General features: G+C 35.0%; 4 protein-coding genes across 7 annotated transcripts; 3 read left to right on the top strand and 1 right to left on the bottom strand.

Annotated features, from left to right (window-relative positions):
• Positions 1-1,789: 1,789 nt before the first annotated feature.
• LOC110804399 (40S ribosomal protein S13-like) lies at positions 1,790-4,820 on the top strand. The gene is made up of 5 exons (XM_022009994.2): positions 1,790-1,946; positions 2,043-2,115; positions 2,551-2,689; positions 4,264-4,450; positions 4,609-4,820. The coding sequence occupies exons 1-5, from the start codon at positions 1,924-1,926 to the stop codon at positions 4,640-4,642; spliced, it is 456 nt and encodes a 151-aa protein (XP_021865686.1). The 5' UTR covers positions 1,790-1,923; the 3' UTR covers positions 4,643-4,820.
• A 2,577-nt stretch (positions 4,821-7,397) lies between these two features.
• Positions 7,398-11,677, top strand: LOC110804404 (protein IQ-DOMAIN 3). 4 transcript variants are annotated; one of them, XM_056841196.1, is made up of 7 exons: positions 7,479-7,777; positions 8,505-8,586; positions 8,684-8,804; positions 8,880-9,019; positions 9,447-9,668; positions 10,102-10,221; positions 10,574-11,677. In XM_056841196.1, exons 2-7 carry the CDS (start codon positions 8,521-8,523, stop codon positions 11,321-11,323), a joined length of 1,419 nt encoding a protein of 472 aa, XP_056697174.1. In that variant the 5' UTR covers positions 7,479-7,777; positions 8,505-8,520; the 3' UTR covers positions 11,324-11,677. The 4 variants fall into 4 exon arrangements, with proteins under 4 accessions (XP_021865693.1, XP_021865692.1, XP_056697174.1 ...); XM_056841195.1 differs by having other exon boundaries at positions 8,493-8,586; XM_022010001.2 differs by having other exon boundaries at positions 7,398-7,777; positions 8,684-9,019.
• A 3,686-nt stretch (positions 11,678-15,363) lies between these two features.
• On the top strand, positions 15,364-16,528 carry LOC130470674 (uncharacterized). The gene is made up of 2 exons (XM_056841200.1): positions 15,364-15,847; positions 16,203-16,528. The coding sequence occupies exons 1-2, from the start codon at positions 15,693-15,695 to the stop codon at positions 16,396-16,398; spliced, it is 351 nt and encodes a 116-aa protein (XP_056697178.1). The 5' UTR covers positions 15,364-15,692; the 3' UTR covers positions 16,399-16,528.
• A 1,568-nt stretch (positions 16,529-18,096) lies between these two features.
• On the bottom strand, positions 18,097-18,912 carry LOC110804383 (probable calcium-binding protein CML18). Its single transcript, XM_022009981.2, has one exon. The coding sequence runs from the start codon at positions 18,795-18,797 to the stop codon at positions 18,345-18,347; it is 453 nt and encodes a 150-aa protein (XP_021865673.2). The 5' UTR covers positions 18,798-18,912; the 3' UTR covers positions 18,097-18,344.
• Between the last annotated feature and the right edge of the window lie 382 nt (positions 18,913-19,294).

The following is a 19,294-nucleotide window of genomic DNA, read 5'->3' as shown; positions in this document are numbered from 1 at the left end:
CCTCCACGACTCATTCCATATTAACAAAAGCTCATATTTAGGATTCGTAGTAATAATTAGTGGTGTGCCTATCAATTTGACGGGTGAAATTTATTGGACGTTACTTGAGTATCCTTGTTGCATAGGTCTTGGTGCTCGGTGGAGACATTAAAATGGAAACTTCTAATGGCATCAAAATTAAGTAGTAGAGGACTAGAGGGGGATAAATTTTGCGTCATCAGTGCAATAATACGTTAAATTGCTGATGCCGAGAGATATTTTTCATTATGAGACAATTCCTCCATCATTGAACGACGAACTTTATGACTAAATATATCCATAACATACATTCCAAGCTTTATCGATTCACATCTTTTAATAACTTGTCCTCTTATATGGAGTATAAGGGCGGTAGCGTTTGAGGTAGTGAGTAGCATTTTGATTGAATCAATACGCCATTTGTAAAATTTGTAAGTGTTTGGCGAGGTAGCAGTTTAGGTAGTTGTTATTGGTTGAGGTAGCTACTGATTAGCTTTTTATCAAACGTTAAAATTAGTAGTGTTTAGGGTAGTGTGCATCGTTTTACAATTTTATATTAAAGTTCTAAATAACATTTCAGCTTTTATTTTATTTTATAAATAGTTTAGGGCCCGTGAAACGCACGGCTACTACTAAAACAATTTATAATTTTAATAGTAACTAAAAGACTTGTAATATTAGGAAAACATGAAAGTAAAAAGGATAAATGAAAAAGTATAAATTCAAAGATGTGTAAAAAAATATATTCAAATGAACTAAATTTGCATATTACTATACAAAGTCAAAAATTATGGTCGTTTACTTGTATGTACAACGATCTAACAACGTTAACCATACCCGAATGACTCAAGACTAATTTTCGAAAAGACCCGAGCATAACCAAGTTAGTCAAATACTATTTTGAATTGAGTAAAATCTTGATAAATACACTTATATGTCAGTCTACTTACCATGTATTATTATTTTAATTAACATTCTCACTTACTAGTTACCATGTATTATATTATTAATAGTAGACTAACATTAGAAGTTCCTTTATCAATATTTTTTATATTTCTTATCAGATTAAAAAGTTATAATAATACATAAATAAAATTATATCATAAAGGAAAAAATAATATTGATTTAGCTTTCCTCCAATAATATATTATGCAGTACGCATCTATGGTAATTAAAATATATTTTTATCTTAGTTTCCTAAAAAAAAACGTAATGTAATTTATTTATTTTAAAGTAAAAAAATAAAAAATATTTTGGCGGGAAAAAATCGCACCAGGAAATGACACATGTCATTTCTGGTGTCTCTTTTAGTATATAGTAATAGATATCAACCACTACTTTTACCGAACACTCATATTAGTTTACCAACTACTTTGACAGCTAACCGTTACCCGCTATTACTCACCCCGTTACCCGCTACTCCAACCGTTATCTGCTACTCAACCGATACCCGCTACCACTACTTTTGTCAAACATGACCTAAATTTAAAGAAGAAGTTGATGAATTAAACGCATATCAATGATGTATTGGCCTATAGTCAAGACTAAGATCTTATATAAAATATGTCTTAGATTCGAATACTCCACCCCAATTTGTAATTTATATAGTCCTGCCTCATTCGCGAAAAGAAAAAAAAAAGTTTGTTGCATCCAAATTTAATAAATTGTGGGCTCGATTGCAAATTTCGTTTGGGTCCAATGGGTTTTGTAACCCAGGTTTTGATCACCAAACAAAAACCCGTTTTAAAAACGGGCACCCAAAAGGCGAAAACCCAGTTGATAGTATAAAACCTAAAATGGAACCAAATAGCAATAAGGTGTAGAGTTTATTAAGCCTAGAAAGCAGCAGCAGCAGCATCAACTCAAGCAAAGTTCGCATTCCTCCTCCACACCTCAGTCGTCACCATGGGTCGTATGCACAGCAGCGGGTAATCCCTTCTCTATTTGCATCTCCTCCAATCTGTTGTTCTTCAATGGCGGTTTCTGAATCTGATTATTGCTTTGTAATTTTGTGTGTTTTTCAGTAAGGGTATTTCTTCCTCTGCTATCCCCTACAAACGCACCCCACCTACTTGGCTTAAGATCTCCTCTCAAGATGTCAGTTTTCTATCTCTTCCTTCTATCAGTTTGATGTTTTTGTATAATTGCCTAATTGGTACTTCGAGAATGTTGATAACGTTGTTTACATTAGTGTAATTTTGCAACACCTGTGATGTTTTTTTTGCTGGGTTAAATTGGTTGAACAATGGGTATTTCGAAAATTGATTGGAAGTAGTTGTTTCTAATTCATGTAATTCTGCAAAGTCATGATTTTATTTCTGGGTTTAATTGGTTGAATACTGGGTATTTTGAGTAATGCTTGAATGATGTTGTTTAAATTCATGTACTTGTGCAATGCTGATTTTCTGTTTGGGAAAAGCTGTTAAATTCCTCTCAAGATGGTTTTTTCATTTTATTTAAATTGATCAACTCGTGCAATATTCATGATTTATTTCTGGGTAAAATTTGATGGAAGCTGTTGCTTTCGTGTAGGTGGAGGATAACATTTGCAAGTTTGCAAAGAAGGGACTTACACCTTCTCAGATTGGTGTGATTCTTAGGGATTCACACGGAATTGCTCAGGTTAGGAGTGTCACTGGCAGCAAGATCCTCCGCATCCTTAAGGCTACTGGTATACACTCCATTTTTTCTGAATATTTGGATTTATCAAGTAATATGATGTTATTGTTAATGTGCTGTGATTATAAGCTATTGGTGATATACTGACTGGTTTTTTCTATGTGGTTTAGTTTTTTTTATCACATTGCTGGTGATCTGACATTATGTTGTATTGTTATTAGTGTAACAAGCAATTAAATAGGGAGATTATAATGTCATATGGTTGAGTGATTTGAATGAAAGAGAGTGAATGCATTTATGTGTTCCATTATTTTTGAGTTTCTTGTGTTTTATTATTTCGACTTGTTGCCACAGTATGTAAGATTTGGGTGTTGTTGATTGTTAACATGGTGAGTTGGTGGTGTGGAAGTGGAACCTATATTGCTGAACTCTCTGTTTTCTCGAACTTTAATCCTTTTTTTGCCGCTAATAAGTTGCAAGACATGTACTCTGTAAACTGCAATACTAGAACTCAAAATGCTGCTTTGAGAACCTTCGCCTTTGGCAACTTCCTTTGGTTATCAAATTAATTTTTGTGCCAATGGTTAGTCAGTTGGTTATTGGCCATTTGGCCTTCCCACTTCTCATTCCCCACTTGCCATGCATTAAAGGAATTACTCCCTCCATTCCTGAATACTCGCAATGGTTTGACTTTTTGCACTATTCACAAAATTCACTTTGGCCCTATTTAATGCATAGTATATGAAAATAAGTGTTAGCATATAATTTATTGTTGGCTTCATCTTCATATATATTTTCAAAATATTAATATTTTATAAGTTTTTATAATATATACTCCCTCTGTATTTATTTAAGGGATACACTTGCCTTTTCCGACCGTATTTATTTAAGAGATACACTTGCCATTTTTAGTAACTTATCAAAATAATACATCTAATTTATCCTATGATCCATCATCCTATTAAACAAATAATTTCATAAACCCACTCCACCTCCCACCCCACCAAAATGACATGTTCCCCACTTGTTTACTTATTAAAATATCTACCCAACCCCACTTGCTTTATTATTTTATTTCATTCAATTCTTGTTAATACCTGTGCCCGGCCAAGTGTATCTTTCAAATAAATACGGAGGGAGTAATTGAATATATTGATGGTTAAAGTTGTGCATTGACAAGCGTGGTATTCCAGGACGGAGGTAGTATATTTCATTACCGTGGACGTTGGCACTACTTCCCTAGCAAAACAATATACAATCTGAATACCATTTCCATTTTTATTGCGTCCTACTAAACGGCCGTAGGTGATACTCAAAATAATCTGATCATTAATCAAAATGAAACTGAAGATTCACTTAATAAGGGTAAGGAAAAATCTTTTCATTAATAGTATTACTTAATACTTAACCTAGGGTGATTACTCAGATTGGACAATTGAATATTTTTAGATGCTAATATTATCATAACTTTCCAACTCTACAGATTTGAGAATAGGTTTGAACTGATTAGGTGTGGTGTTTGTTGTTAATACTGAATACTTATTTTGCATTTAGATGGTCTTAGATTTCTTGTGAGATTAGAGTTTCTCTAATTGGATTCTTGTTGACTACATGCTTGTTGTTTAGGTCTTGCACCTGAAATTCCCGAGGATCTATACCATCTTATCAAGAAGGCTGTGGCAATCCGCAAGCATTTGGAGAGGAACAGGAAGGACAAGGACTCTAAGTTTAGGTTGATTTTGGTCGAGAGCAGGATCCACAGACTTGCCCGATACTGCAAGAAGACAAAGAAGCTCCCACCAGTCTGGAAATAGTGAGTCTTTGTTCTGATTTTGCTTAACCTTCAATTTCTTTTATTTTCCTCACATTATTCTACGAGCAGTTCCTTGACATTTTGGTTATTTGTTTGTTAGTAATGTTCCACAAACCACTTTTATTAACCAGGTTTTTTTACGACTTTTCTACTTGCAGCGAGTCCACTACTGCCAGTACCCTTGTGGCCTAATCCTCATGGTAGAAAGACCGTAGCTTTTAGCCAGGGAAATATGTGTTTCATTTCTATGTAACAGAATTATAACGTGCACACTATTTTTGGTTATGGTTAGAACTTTTTCTTTTCTTCATAGGAAGTGTTGTAGTACTTGAAATCCTTCTATTTCATTATTGGAAAATTTTATCGTTGATATTTGTTTGCTCTTTAGATTTTGCTAAATTCATTAAAGTTGTACCACTATGAAAAGTATGAATTGCTCAAGAAGACATCAGACAAGTTCAGCCAAAGATGTTATATTCTGTATTCTCCCTGTTTATGCTTTGTTCTCTTCACCTTATTTTCACTTATTTCAGGTCTGATAAGATAAGATAAGATAAAATTAGATAAAATAAGGGTCAATAAGATAGGATAAGATAAAATTAGATAAAATAAGGGTCAATAAGATAAGATAAGATAAGGTAAATATTACATAAGGTTATACTATAAGTTTCAATAAGATAAGATAAGTTCAGGGCCAATAAGATAAGATAAGATAAGATAAGTGAAATTCAGGTGAAGAGATCACTACCTTAAGCAATTTGCAGAGAATGGCTAGAAACAGACTAACTATTATTGGATTACTGAAGACAGTATTAAGGAATTTGCTGGATTTAGAATAATCGAGGGCGCGTTTAATTTGCATGGATAAATATATATAGGGTGTAAAGGAAAAATGATCTCCAAAATTTCATGTGTTTGTTTCCAGAGAAGAAAGGGAAAGAAAAAACCCATAACATTTCTCTATTCTATACAACCACCATCACAAACACGAAACACCATCCCATTGTTGAATCCCCGAAACAAACGCCCCGTGTTGAATCCCAAAACAAACGCCCCCTGAAAGTCGATTATCTTCCTTTAGATCTGAAACGTAATCGAGTTTTCAGTACAAAGCCAAGTGCTTGGAGTATCAGTATTCAGTAGGGTAATGAAAGCACGAGGTTGTTCTACTAAGTTACTAGGATGAATTGATTAAACGATCGAGGACCACCTCACAAAGTCACAATATATATATACGTAAAAAATGTAAGAATATCATCATTTTAATTACTAAAAGTAAAAGTAAAAGCTCAAGATTTTGAGGTTGGTTGCCATGTGATCGATTATGTGAAGGTAATAATTAATGTCTATCATACTATCCTTGCTTCTTCTTCACAACTATTGCACATTTTCACAAGGATATTACAGTTTTCATACTTATCTTTCTAACTTTTACTCAACCTACTTCAACATTTTACTTCACTTTTTCTATGGGCGTTCATGTCCAACCACGTCCGGAGTATGTCTTTAAATAACTTTTTTTTTTCCCACATTCTAAAAGTTAAAAGGATCCTACCGTTAATTTTTATAAAAACCTTTATTTATTGTAACTCTTTGATGGAAAATTGATTTTTATTTCGGAATGTATCCTAATTAAAACTTTGCCTAATTATTTTTCTGATGATCGACCTCTAATAGAAAAATTACCTTGGTTATATTTCATGTTTTCATCTATGTAGGTAAATTTACGTACTTGTGAAACAAGAAAATTGATGATTCATAAGTACGTAAATTTTTACTTTGTTTTATAACTAAAATTATTAACTAAAAACATGTAGGGAGTACTATATTTGAATTAATCGTAATTGTTTAATTGTTAAATATCTCATGAAAATATCATTCCTCGTAAATTTTGTGGAGCGCTAAAAGTCGCCCCATACTATTCAAAATCGCCCCACTATTTTACCTATATACCCTAATTTATTTACCCCTCATTTAACATTTATCATCCTCATTTACCCTCTTACCTTCCCACCCCAAACAGAACCACCCCCCTCCACCACCGCCGCCACGTTGTCGGCGACAAAATGCGAAGTAATGTTCACATGGCCGAGTCTACTGTGGAACGTCGAATAGATATTTTTTTTTGTCCAGATAAAATTTCAGAAACTTATACATTTTTAGCTTGTACCATGGTACAAGCTTAAAATTGGTACAGACTTGTGAATTTTAAGCTTGTACCATGGTACAAACTTATACTCATCTCCTTTTCCCTTACTTTCCTATCTTATTTCACTTAAATTTATCAAATTTTATATTAGTTATAAATTGTATTTGATCAATCTTAATTTTTCTTCATCTTATTTTATCTGAACTCACATTTGCTACAATAATTGAACTAAGGTAAAAAGAACAGAGCATGGGTGTAAATAAGAGGAAGATAAAATGATCTTAATAATCCCTAAAAGTATGTGACCATTTAGAGAAAGGTAAATATCTTTCCATAACCAAGTATTATCAATCAATTCATACCTAAACTTATCATTAAGCTATGGTCATGGAGCATTTGGTAACAAGTCTATTTTTTCCACTTAATTAGATGCAACTCATGCAAGGTATGATTGATATCATAACTTGTTGGAATTTAACCACCTTCATAATAATTACATAAATTTAATAAAAAATATTCCCATTTGCTTCATTTTTAATTTATTGTATTAATGCAAGTGTGTAACGGTTAGTAAAAATGCTGAGGTGGCCTCCAATGACAGGTGGAAATAACACCTAAAAACACTTAAAAAGTCGTAGTGCTAAGGAAAATCACAAAAGTGGCAGTTATACTTGCCAGCAAAAATAAAGAAAAAAAACGTAAAAACGGTAATACAGCGAGTTTCTTGTCGTTGTTGTCGGTTATTGTTTAATTAGACGAGCCCAATATATAGGGCTGTGATTAAATCAATCACACATAATTAATCTCAAATATTTAATCACATGGCCTTAAATTTCCCTCCTATCTTAACTTATTGTGGGCCCTTCTACAGATAATCCCAGCTGTTACTGGCACTCTCCTTACCTTCATATTTCTCTCTCTATCTTACTTTCTCTCTCCTCCCAACCTTTTCTTCTTCCCAGAAGTTTTAGAATTTTTTTCTTCTCTTTGGCAAGATCTGGGTAAATTGTTCTTATCTTGCCAGGAGAAGAAAAGGGCTATTCCCCAAAAATTAAATTAATCATAATTTTTTTTCCTTTATGTTATATTGTTGGTGTTTTTGATAATTTGGGAAAAAAAGAAACATTTTTTTAAGGAGATTTTGACTGAGATCTTGCCAATAGAGGAATATATCCCAGGTAAATTTCTCATTTCTCATTTGTTTTTGGCATTTTGGTTTATTTTATGGTATTAATTGAATTTATAGGTGAAAGTTTGAAACTTTAATTAAAAATTTAAATTCAAGTATTTGGTGATCTTTGCATTTTGATATCTGGGTAGTATTGCATTTCTTCAGAATTGATCTGGGGTTGTGGAATTTTTCATTTATTTTGGGGGTAAAATTTGTTAGTTAAAAAAATGCGACGAATTTGTATTAAGATCTGAGGTTATGTAATCAATTTGATGGGATTATGGGATATTCCTTGAGTTTGATAAGCCAGTGTTAAGTGGGCGGTGTTGCTTTATTGTTCAACATTACATTATTGTTATTTATTATTTCTATATACTTGTATATTTTTATGTTATCATATTTTTCATAGATCTTGTCCTAGGTTTATAAGCATGAATATATCTTTGAAGGGGTCAATAAAAATGGTAATTAGTACGGAGTATTTCAGTATTTGGATATTCTATCAATTTCATATTGTTGCCATATTTTCCAAGCGGATGCAATCTAGTTTAGAGTCACTATCCGTTGTGGCTCTTTATACATTAAAAAATTCTAATTGTATTGAATTTTTCATTTATTCTGTTTGTATATTTTTTTGTATTGATAGAATGGTAGGTGTAGGATATCATTAGTGGAGACAATCATACTTCCATTTAATAGGATCTGTAATTGATTTATTTTAGGTTTTATTGAAGGTTGATGAGCTAGGAAATGGGGAAGAAGGGTTGGTTTTCTGCTGTGAAGAAAGCCTTGAGCCCTCAATCAAAGAAAAGCCAGGTTTGTAAGCCATACAAAAACAAAATTTTACTTAGTTTTTTTTTCTTACTATTGTTAGTTACCTGAGTAAGATTTTGTCCTTGTTTATGCTGAATAGAAATCGAAATTGAACAAGAGAAGCACTGAGGAAACTATAAGCTCTGAGGCGGTTAATTTCTCTGAGCAAGTGACTGCTCCTCCTCCTTCTGTACCTTCTCCTCCTCCTTTGCCTCCACCTGGTGAGAATAAACCAACTGAAGTCAACAATGTTAATGAGCAGAACAAGCATGCTTATTCGGTTGCAATTGCCACAGCCGCTGCTGCAGAGGCGGCTGTTGCAGCAGCGCAGGCCGCTGCTGAGGTTGTTCGTTTGACAACTGTACCCCGCTTTGTGGGAAAATCAAAGGAGGAAATCGCAGCTATCAAAATCCAAACTGCATTTCGAGGATATCTGGTATCTCTCGTTTTCTTGTGTACTGATGTCCTGCCTGTTTTTAGTTTTAATGATTTTTGAACTTTAACCTTACCTACCTTTATCTATCATCTCCACCATATTACTCTAAGAATTAGCTAAATATGATTTGCAATTGCATCAGCTGAAGGGTGAAGGGTGAAATTGCGCATGTGTTTACTTTCATTGATAGAGTTACAGTTGTGAAGTGTCTCATTTGGATTAATACTGAGATTTAGTCATATTTATACGGGTATACCACAAGTTATATTGCTTCACCAAAATGTTTTATGTTGTTATGATCAATGTGTAGAATGAGGCACATCACTCTCTAATTTGTGAAACTAAATATGGAAGATATGGAGAATCAAAATGCATTTGTGTATATTCAGTATATAGTCTTATCTGATCAATATAACTTGTGGTTCAGGCAAGGAGAGCACTACGAGCTTTGAGAGGGCTGGTGAGGCTTAAATCACTGATCGAAGGGCAGTCGGTGAAACGGCAGGCAGCAACGACCCTAAGATGCATGCAGACACTTGCCCGCGTGCAATCCCAAATTCGTGCAAGGAGGATGAGGATGTCGGAGGAAAACCAGGCTCTTCAACGGCAATTGCAGCAAAAGCATGAGAAAGAGCTTGAGAAATTGCGAGTGAGTTTGTCAACCCTTTTCTTTTCATTTCCTCCTTATTTATTAATCTCCTAAAGGCCCATCTGTTAGCCTGTATAAACATCAGACTTGTTCCTCACCTCAAGAATTTCCGACAAATTATCAAATCTCATACACAAAAAGTAGTACTCCTTATTGCCTCTGTTTTGAAGTAAATTTCCTCTTTGACATTGGCATGGAGATTAAGAAATTCCACATAGCGAGAATAATAATTGATGAAGGTCCATATTTCTTCATGACAAGTTTATCCATGTATTGTGTATTGGTAAAAGTCCATATATATCTACGCCTAAGTTTTATACTCACAGAGTGCACTTCAAGGAAGAAGCCATGAAGTTACATGCAAGTCAGATGATTTAATTTCTTTTAGCGAGGTTGGGAAGTCAACCAACTTATACTTCGTATCCCATTGCAGATGGACGAAAATTGGGATGATAGCACTCAATCTAAAGAGCAGCTTGAAGCAAGTATACAGAGCAAGCAGGAGGCTGCTATGCGAAGAGAAAGAGCATTAGCTTACGCATTCACTCATCAGGTATTATATTTTTATTTAACATACATCACTGTCTCATTCTCTGGATGTTAACTTTTCTCTTAATAATAAACTTTCGTGTGGGAAGAATTAATTTGTACGAACTGGTGGTGCTGTTCAGTTAAATAGGAACCAGAAAGCCCTCCACATTTAAAAAGAAAGAAGTAAATTACATTGATGCATAGACTTGTTTTCAATCTTGGTGGATATGGTAAATTTTGAACAAGCTAAAAACATTTCTAGTTCATTACAGTTGTTCTGATGAAAACTGTGTGTTTATTTTGTTAGTGGTGAATATGTATAGAAGTCTGTCATTTTCATTGAGGTGACTAACTTTGATCCTGTCCTTTCGCAGCAACTTAAGAAGAACAACAAAAATTCAAACCCAACATTTATGGACCCAAACAATCCTCAGTGGGGTTGGAGTTGGTTGGAGCGATGGATGGCTGCTCGACCATGGGAGGCAAAAAGCACAGCGGCGGATAAAGATACTGACCATGGCTCAGTCAAGAGCTTCCGTACACTCTCTGTTGCAGGTGAAATAAACCGAGCTTATGCTCTTCGAGACCTTAGTATTGACAAGCCTTCTCCTACCGGTCAAAGGTCAGGCCGTCCTCCTAGCCGTCAGTCCCCTTCAACCACCACAACAAGAGGCCCATCGGCGGGCCCAGGATCCAGAAAACCAAGACCCGAGAGCCCAAAAGCAAATGGTTGGGCTCCAGATGACGACACGAGAAGCATGATGAGTATCCAGTCAGAACGATACAGGAGGCACAGCATTGCTGGGTCATCAGTGAGGGATGATGAGAGCCTTGCGAGTTCACCTTCAGTTCCAAGCTACATGGCACCAACTAAATCACAAAGAGCCAAGACTAAGCTTCCTAGTCCGTTGGGGGCAGTTGAGAATAACAACGGTGGTAGTCCACCGGATCAGAAGCCGCCACCACCACTACCTGCGGTGGTTGGGACTGCCAAGAAGAGGCTGTCTTTCCCTGCCTCTCCAGGTGGGCCTCGCAGGCATTCAGTCCCTGGGAAATTCGAGAGCACCCCGGTGAAAGATGTTGTTCATAATGAGATAGCCGTTGGCAATGGCGGGAGCCGGTAGTCAATGTTAAAACCAAGATCAAGACATTACAGTGAATTTGGATATTACCACAACACAGGGTCTCTTAATTCTTATCTTCCAAGTTTCATATGCAAAAAAAAGGAAGAAGATTGAATGAAAAAAAAAAGACTGCTGCAGGGGTATTGTTTGGCAATTGTTTGTAATTTGTTATTGATTTGTTGTTCTTTCATCACAAAAGGGCTATTTCCACTAGGGATTTTTTTCTTTTTAATCAAGTTAGTCAAATTTGTATTGTAATAATTTTATATAAATTTGTTTCTTTTTACTTTATCTTGGATCACAGTTTGTTGTTGTATTTCATACAAGTTATGTGTAAATTAGTCTTCATTCTGACGCGTTTTCCCCATTTTACACTCTTACTATAAGACTTCAGTAAGAGATATTTGCAACTCAATAACACAAGTAATTATCTGAAACTCTTTTTATTTTTTTATTTTGAGGGAAGTAATTATCTGAAACTCTGAAAGGGCGACAGAGTAAGATAAAGTTCTGTTCACCTTATTTCCACTTTTTTCTGGAAAAATAAGTTAGGTAAGTTTAGTTAAGTTCAGGAAAAAAAAAAGGTTGACCAAGTATAATTTATTACTACTAAAATAAGTTTTGATAAGTTCAGTTAAGTTCAGATAAGTTCAGTTAAGTTCAGATAAGTTCAGATAAGATAAGTTCAGGAAAAATAAGGGGAAATCAGGTGAATAGAACGGCAGTAGGAAATATTGGTACAAACGCGATAATTTAGAGCATGATCAACGCTAAGTCTTAAAACTTGAGTTGTGCTGATATGGTAAATGACTCACCTAATCTTAAAATTAGACAATAGAATTTGTAGCATTGAAGTGGATGAATCTTAACAAAGTCTTAACTCGAGTCTTGAAAAACTAAGACTCAACTTAAGACTTATTGTGAGTTGAATAAAATAGCAAAATAATATATGGTGTATAAGTATACAAGTCTTAAATAAGTTTAAATGGTGAAGTGCTCAATTTGATTGAATTTTAAGAAGTCTTAATAATAATTTATTTATTTAATAATAGTAAAATGGTGACATGGCATATAAAAAAAGTCCTAAGATAAGTCCCCTTGATCTTGATCAATCTGAATTACTATCCATAGTATCCAGTCTAAGCCAAAAAAGTAGTCCGTTGTTCAATCTGAATTAAAGATCTAGATAGAGGCTTGACTGCTTGAGGTGATTCTGTAGAAAAAGGTCCCAAAAGGAAATGCTTTGCTTCTGGCGTCAGGTTACAATAGAGCTAGATCGATCTGCTTCACTGACCGTGGTTCAACAAACCTCTTTTGAGTAAAGGAAACCAAATGACTTTTTCCACCTCTTCCCTTATCTCTTTGCATTCTAAAAAACTTCAAATTTACGAAAGTGGCACAAAAGCTTACAAACATGTGACAACAACACTATTGTTGTGAACTCGTGATACGAACTCAACCAATAACCATCAAGTATTACGGAATACTCTATCCGTTCCTATTTAAGTGCAATATTTTCTTCAAATTGTTATTTTTTCTATTAAGTACGGCACTATTTTTGTCAACTTTCTTCTAATATTTTATTCTTTCACTTATTCATTTTTTTTTTTGACATTGGATAAAGTTACAAAGTAAAAACAAACAAACAAAAAAAAAAAAACTAGTAAAACTAACACCACCCGCTGAAACAAATTGCATTCCATCCTTAGATGTCCTCTTGGCCAGATCGTGAGCTGACTGAATCTGGTCGCGATGCACTTTGTTGATAATGCAATTCTTAAAACTCTTGCCGATGTCGAAAGTCGCCTCAATTGTCCAATGAAGTTGAATATTAGGTTTAACTTTTCTCTGTAAATAAGAAACCAAAGCAGCAGAATCAGTATATACTACAATATCATCATACGATGAATGCAATGCTCGGAGATAAGTCATAGCTTCAACATGAAGTGCTGATTGGCCTAAACCATAGTCGCAACCCCCAAGAATATCTGTGCCATTTGTATGTTGTTGATGAAGAACCCAACTCATTCCTGCTCTTCGGGTGCCTTTATTCCACGCTCCATCTATATGAATGACCGTTGTAGACATTGGCAAACTTTCCATACCTATATTTGCAAAGTGAAACCCTGGAGGGTAATCAGGTGTCTGCTCTGTTGGATGAAGAGAGCCCAAATATCCATCGTCTTTCCCCCTGAACACCTTGTGTTGTTTTAAAGCTAACTAAAGTTGAATTTGAAACGTACTTAAAACCCCAGTATGAGAATTGATTACTCTTGCGTTCCGTGTTATCCATATGACCCACAAAGTTACGATAAAAGTAACTATTCTGTCACTGAACTTCCCATCCAATCTTATAAAAAGTTGGATATAATTGAGAATCCAATCTTGCTTAGAAATATTCTCATTAAGGTTTGAGAGTATGGCTAGCATACTACTCCTCCACACATCTTGAGCCAATTTACAAAGGCGAAAAATATGTTATGCGTCTTCGCAATGGTCCCCACAAAAATCACAAGTGGTATCCAAATTTACTCCTCGTCTTTCCAGGCTTGTTTTGACTAGAATCCCTTCGACCATCAGCTTCCAAATAAACTACTTCCACTAAATCCGATTAAATCCGTTTACAACACGGCGTGCTCCAACCCGAACCGACCTGCCCCGACCCGACCCAACTATAATCCGACCCGTTACAACCCGACTAAACCCGTTTACAAACAAACCCGACATGACCCGAGCCGTTATGAACCCGACCCGATATTAACACGAATCGACACGAACCTGACCCGATATGAACCCGTGCCAACCAACCTAAACCCCAACCTGAACTGATCCGATCCGACAACCAAATGAACCCGTTTGAACTCGAACCGATATACCCGACCCGAACCCAGTCCGTTTGTCCGAATTGACACCCCTAAGTATACCCGACCCGAACCCAGTCCGTTTGCTCGAGTAGACTAATAAATATTGAGAAGTATCACATGAAAAATGGAATATATCAGTGAATGAATAGTGAGTTAGTTAACTGGGTGTCGATGGTATTCGGGTTTTCTATCTCTCTGTTTGTGAAGTCGACTCTTTATTCATGGATTTGTCAATTAGCTGATCTCAATCGTTTTTCTGTTCCTGACAAACATTGATATGGTCATCAATCACACTAATAATAATTTATTTTGCATACCTTGTTCGCATATGCTTTATGGTGTGGTTTCTTGTTGGTAGTTCAAGAATTCCATATTGTTCAGCCTGTTGGAAACCTAGAATTACTGTTTCGATGTCATTTGAGGTTATACATAGGATGTATACAGACTTGTGAGGCCATATAAACTCGTTGTACTAAAAAAGTGAATTATATGTGATCTTTATTTGTCTTGTTAATCCACATGAGATCAATTCTAGTATAACCGAGCACCAATAAATCTACGGAGCTTAGAGAGAGTTTGCTTGTAGTTTTATGTATGGTGTTAGGTACTCTCATGCTTGTAGTTTATGATTGATTTCATAGATGTGTTGGTTTGTGTATTCTATATTGTTTGCCTAAATAATTAACTATATTAGAGAGTTCTATCATGTAATTAGATATTCCATAATATTTATTAGCACATGGTGATTGTTTAGGCCCGAAAGATCGAATCGTACCGAAACATGTAACTTGTTTCCGTAAAATTACCCTAGATTTGTGCAGATGCGAAACATAGATAGCTTTTTTTTGGCACTGTTTCAATTCATTGATTTTTGTGGTCTCGTGGTAAAGCATTGGTTCTATATTTTAGGAAAGCATTGATTTTTCATTTTTGTGGTCTCTTATGGATGATTTTCAATTGAAATAAATAGATTTTCTCGTTCTGGTTTTGTCCGAAAATCTATCTTATTGCGTTCAAAGAGTTTGGGTTTTTGTAGATTCTAATGGTTGTTTGATCAATGCAGTCATGTCAGGAGTTGCACCTGAAGGTTCCCAGTATGATGCTCGCCAGTATGACAGCAAAATGAGTGAATTGTAAGTGGGCTTTTCTTTTTCCCCTTCTTCTGGGAATGTACTAAAATAGGAATGTTATTATTCTAGGACGGATATAGTACATGTTTCATTCTATTAGAATCTTCTAGATATCAACCCTTTGTTGTTTACCTCGTTTCTTGTTTTCATAGGTCTTCTCTGCCGTTTTTATGGCTTATAATCTCTTTACATGATTTCTTATTTATGGAAATTTTGATCTATATTGTACATGTCAATCTTAGGTTGATTTCTCCATTGAAATTTCCCATGCATTGGGAGCTAAACCAGTGAACAACCATTTTTTGTTATAAAACAGACAAGTACATCTATTGCCGGAAGGGACATTATTTAAAAACTACGCTCTTAAAATTCCTGATGGTTTGTTTTCTTTGGATTCATAAAGGTTCTTGTTTTATTTTGACCTGTGCAGTTTTCAGTACTGAACCTCTTGCTTGTGATCCATCAACGCTTCCAAAATATCCACCAACCAAGGAGATGGATGCCAAACGACGTGGTGACGAAGCACGAAGGTCAGTAGAAAGCATTATTTATATGTTGTATGATTGGCCCAAGTGTCATGAGAAACTATGTATTTAGCATGTCAATCATCATATCTCTTCTTTTCACTTTCTTATTGGAAGAACGGTCTTAAGTTCTTCTGTTCAGTTCATTCTAAAATTTTGAAAAAGGGATATTTAGTACGAAGTATATATTTTTTTGTCAATTTCAAATTAATCTGACTTGTATTCACAATTTGAAAAAATAGAACAGTTTTCTGCCTCTGGCCGGACTTGTAATCAGTCTTCTTTTGTAGATAATTTGTAATGTTATGTTGTTGCAAGTAGCAATGCATTCTTGAGGCCTAAATCAATATGGAATTTGCAGGACGGATATTGTTTCAGCGATGCATGGTGACAAATCCGCTAACTTAAGTGTGGTTGGAAAATGCCTAGAGAAGGTTTTAGAGGAGTCTCATTTTGCGAATAAGTTTGTGCTACCATATAAGGAAGTCCATGAAGACTCCAGTAACACTTTTTTTGGGATGGGTCCTTACATGGATTTCCCCTATAGAATATTATAACCGTAAGGTCTAGATGTTGGTGCTCCGGTATATCTTTCCGGCTTCGATACCATATTTTTGTTCTTTTGATAATTTCTGTAACTTTTAACATTCTGGAATTTTGTTTAAATTGAATGTCACTATATTTGCATTTTGTGTTTTGGTAGTATTAAAAGCTGCTTATTTTATTTAATCTGTAGATTAAATAAAATCAGCAGCAATTTTTTTTAAATATGCAAAAAGTCATTTGCGTCGCTCTTTTAGTAAAACAGCGACGCAAATGACTTTTCAGCATTTTTTCAAAAATGTCATTTGCGTCGCACTTTTAGCTATTGTGCGTGGCAAATGACTTACTTTTTTGGCGCTCAAATTGTCATTTGCGTCGCACATTTAGCTATTGTGCGTGGCAAATGACTTATTTTTTTGGCGCATGAAAAGTCATTTGCGTCGCATATCAAGCTAATGTGCGTGGCAAATGACTTTTCAACATGGTGCCTGAAAAGTCATTTGCCTCGCACATTTGCTTAATGTGCGACGCAAATAAGGGTCATTTGCAACGCACAAATGTGCGACGCAAATGACTTTTAGTCATTTGCGTCGAGAGCTTTTGCCACGCACAATGTGCGACGCAAATGCACTTAAATGTGCGATGCAAATGACCCTTTTTCCACTAGTGCGCGGATTTTATGTCCGATTTTGCCATGAATTAACTTTTGTATTACCAACCTTATGAAATGTTTTTTTTTAATTTACTATCTTAAAGTATATTTTTGTCTTGGAATCACTACTACTCTACGATTTTCTCATTTTAGAATTGAGATATTTCATTTGTTTCTTAATCGTTTTAAGTGATTCTAAACTCATTTTTCTCAGTTCAGGTAAAAATTTCAAAACAACACATTTGATACTTTACAAATATTTAAAATTCACAAATATTTTTTTAATCCATTTGATCTTTTACAAAATTTAAAAAACACGGTCTCTTTGGAATCCTTACGAATAAAGGAGGAAATAGACTTGAATCACTTAAAATAATTAAAAAATAAAAGAAATGTCTTAATTTAAAAATGAGAAAATCGTAAAGTGGTAGTAATTCAAACATAATTTAAGTTAATAAATAACAAAAAAAAAAAAGTCCATAAATAGTTAATACAAAAGTGGTGTATTTAATTATTTATGAGATTAATGTATAGATACATAATATAAGGTGGACAAACCTCTTCAAAATCAAAATATAGGGTGGACGAAGCACTGCATAACGGATAAGAGTCATAAGACATGTAGTTTACACGTTAATTATTACCTAATAAACACGGAATAATCCACAACTCCACAAGTAGCCCACTAGTTAACCAACTTGGCAATTTACCATGTCAAATACATTTGACGAGTCCTCACCAAAATTGAATCCCAATACAATTCAAACCCTAGATTTAACAAAATTATCGAATATTCAAATTTAGAACGGAATAATTGATTAAAAATTCTAACCGAATCTAAAACAAATAACAAGTCAAAAATTACATGTTCCCAATTTGAAATAACGAACTCTCTTGAAAGTGATATCTTTTTCAGCGCACTCATATACTTATTAATTAGTAGGAATACAATAAGCAATGGTTGTTATCATAGAGCATTAGGTCATGAACATACGTTACCCTAAAAAAAACCAGAGAGAGAGTGGACTTGTGCGAGAAGTAAAGAGAAACACATAAACAATAAAACAAAAACTAATTCATTAGAGAACAATTAAACTAAAAACAGTTAGCAAACTGTATTCACAAGAATACGTTTAATTAGATCCCTAATCACGTTAAGAAGCCATTAATTAGTAGAATATTAACCACTAATTAACAAGCAAAAAGTTATAATTAAAGTAAAAATCATCACCTATACACAATTAATCCTCCTCGTAACATCTTTCTCTCTCTTCATAGACTCTTTCTCTCTCTAGATTAACGATTAAATCAAGCGGCCATCATCTTCTTAAACTCCTCGAAATCAACATGACCATCACCATCCGCATCAACAGATTGAATCATCTTCTTACAATCCTTCAACGAACACTTCTCTCCAAGACTCTTCAACACATCGTACAACTCACGCGCTGAAATCTTACCATTGCCATCCTTATCATACAAGCTGAATGCTTCTCGAAGCTCCTTAGTGGACCCCGCATTGCCGCCAGATCCGGCGTGAAACTCCTCGAATTCCCTTAGATCGACGTAACCGTCGCCATCTTTGTCCATCTCGTCCATCATCTTCTTCACCTCTTCCGACGACGTCTCCGATCCTAGGGCTTGTAACAGAGATTGCAGTTCTGTCGCTGAGATCTTTCCATCGCCGTTTGCGTCGAATTTCTGGAATATGCTCTCGATTTCGGTTGTTGATTTTTTCTGAGAGTTTGAGTTTTTCGCCATTGTTGAGAGAGAAAGTGTGCTTCCGGCGAAGAGAGAGAATCGAGGAGGAGAGAGAAAATAGAAAACAAAAGGGTTTTTTAAGAAGGTAGTGAGGGAGTGGTTTTATAGTTAGGAAAAGGGGAGGAAGAAGACGCGGTTTTAGGGAAGACGCGGTTGAGTAACAACTTTGTTGCTATGATTGTGATTTTATTTTATTTTATTTTATTTTGGAATCTTTTTATTTTTATTTTTTCTGTTTTTGTAGTTAGTTGGAGAGTGGTAGTAGTATTAAAACAGATAGGTTTTTTAAGTTATTTCTAATTCTCAACCATGATGTGGGTGAGAAGATTCGAGTATCATGGACTCATGGGATGACAAAAGCAACAAATTATATTATGCTAAACTTGCTTTTGGACTCCATCTTATATCCCGGTATTAGAGCTGTCAAAATAGGTCATCGGGTCGGGTTGGATTTGGGTCGGGTCATCTCGGGTCATGAACAAGTCGGGTTGTATCAG

This window comes from Spinacia oleracea, chromosome 1 (assembly GCF_020520425.1).
Source record: "Spinacia oleracea cultivar Varoflay chromosome 1, BTI_SOV_V1, whole genome shotgun sequence".
Taxonomy (NCBI): Eukaryota; Viridiplantae; Streptophyta; class Magnoliopsida; order Caryophyllales; family Amaranthaceae; genus Spinacia; species Spinacia oleracea.
Note: the sequence above shows the minus strand (reverse complement) of the source record. Positions and strands in the feature narration are given on the sequence as shown.

Excerpts from the sequence above, each read along its gene's own strand:
- LOC110804383 (XM_022009981.2), bottom strand. The coding sequence starts at position 18,797 with ATGGCGAAAAACTCAAACTCTCAGAAAAAATCAACAACCGAAATCGAG.
- LOC130470674 (XM_056841200.1), top strand. The coding sequence starts at position 15,693 with ATGGTTTGTTTTCTTTGGATTCATAAAGGTTCTTGTTTTATTTTGACC. Across the intron at positions 15,848-16,202 it reads CGTGGTGACGAAGCACGAAG|GACGGATATTGTTTCAGCGA; the intron begins GTCAGTAGAAAG and ends TGGAATTTGCAG.
- LOC110804404 (XM_022010001.2), top strand. The coding sequence starts at position 8,521 with ATGGGGAAGAAGGGTTGGTTTTCTGCTGTGAAGAAAGCCTTGAGCCCT. Across the intron at positions 8,587-8,683 it reads CTCAATCAAAGAAAAGCCAG|AAATCGAAATTGAACAAGAG; the intron begins GTTTGTAAGCCA and ends TATGCTGAATAG. Across the intron at positions 9,020-9,446 it reads CTGCATTTCGAGGATATCTG|GCAAGGAGAGCACTACGAGC; the intron begins GTATCTCTCGTT and ends CTTGTGGTTCAG.
- LOC110804399 (XM_022009994.2), top strand. The coding sequence starts at position 1,924 with ATGGGTCGTATGCACAGCAGCGG. Across the intron at positions 1,947-2,042 it reads GGTCGTATGCACAGCAGCGG|TAAGGGTATTTCTTCCTCTG; the intron begins GTAATCCCTTCT and ends TGTGTTTTTCAG. Across the intron at positions 2,116-2,550 it reads TTAAGATCTCCTCTCAAGAT|GTGGAGGATAACATTTGCAA; the intron begins GTCAGTTTTCTA and ends GCTTTCGTGTAG.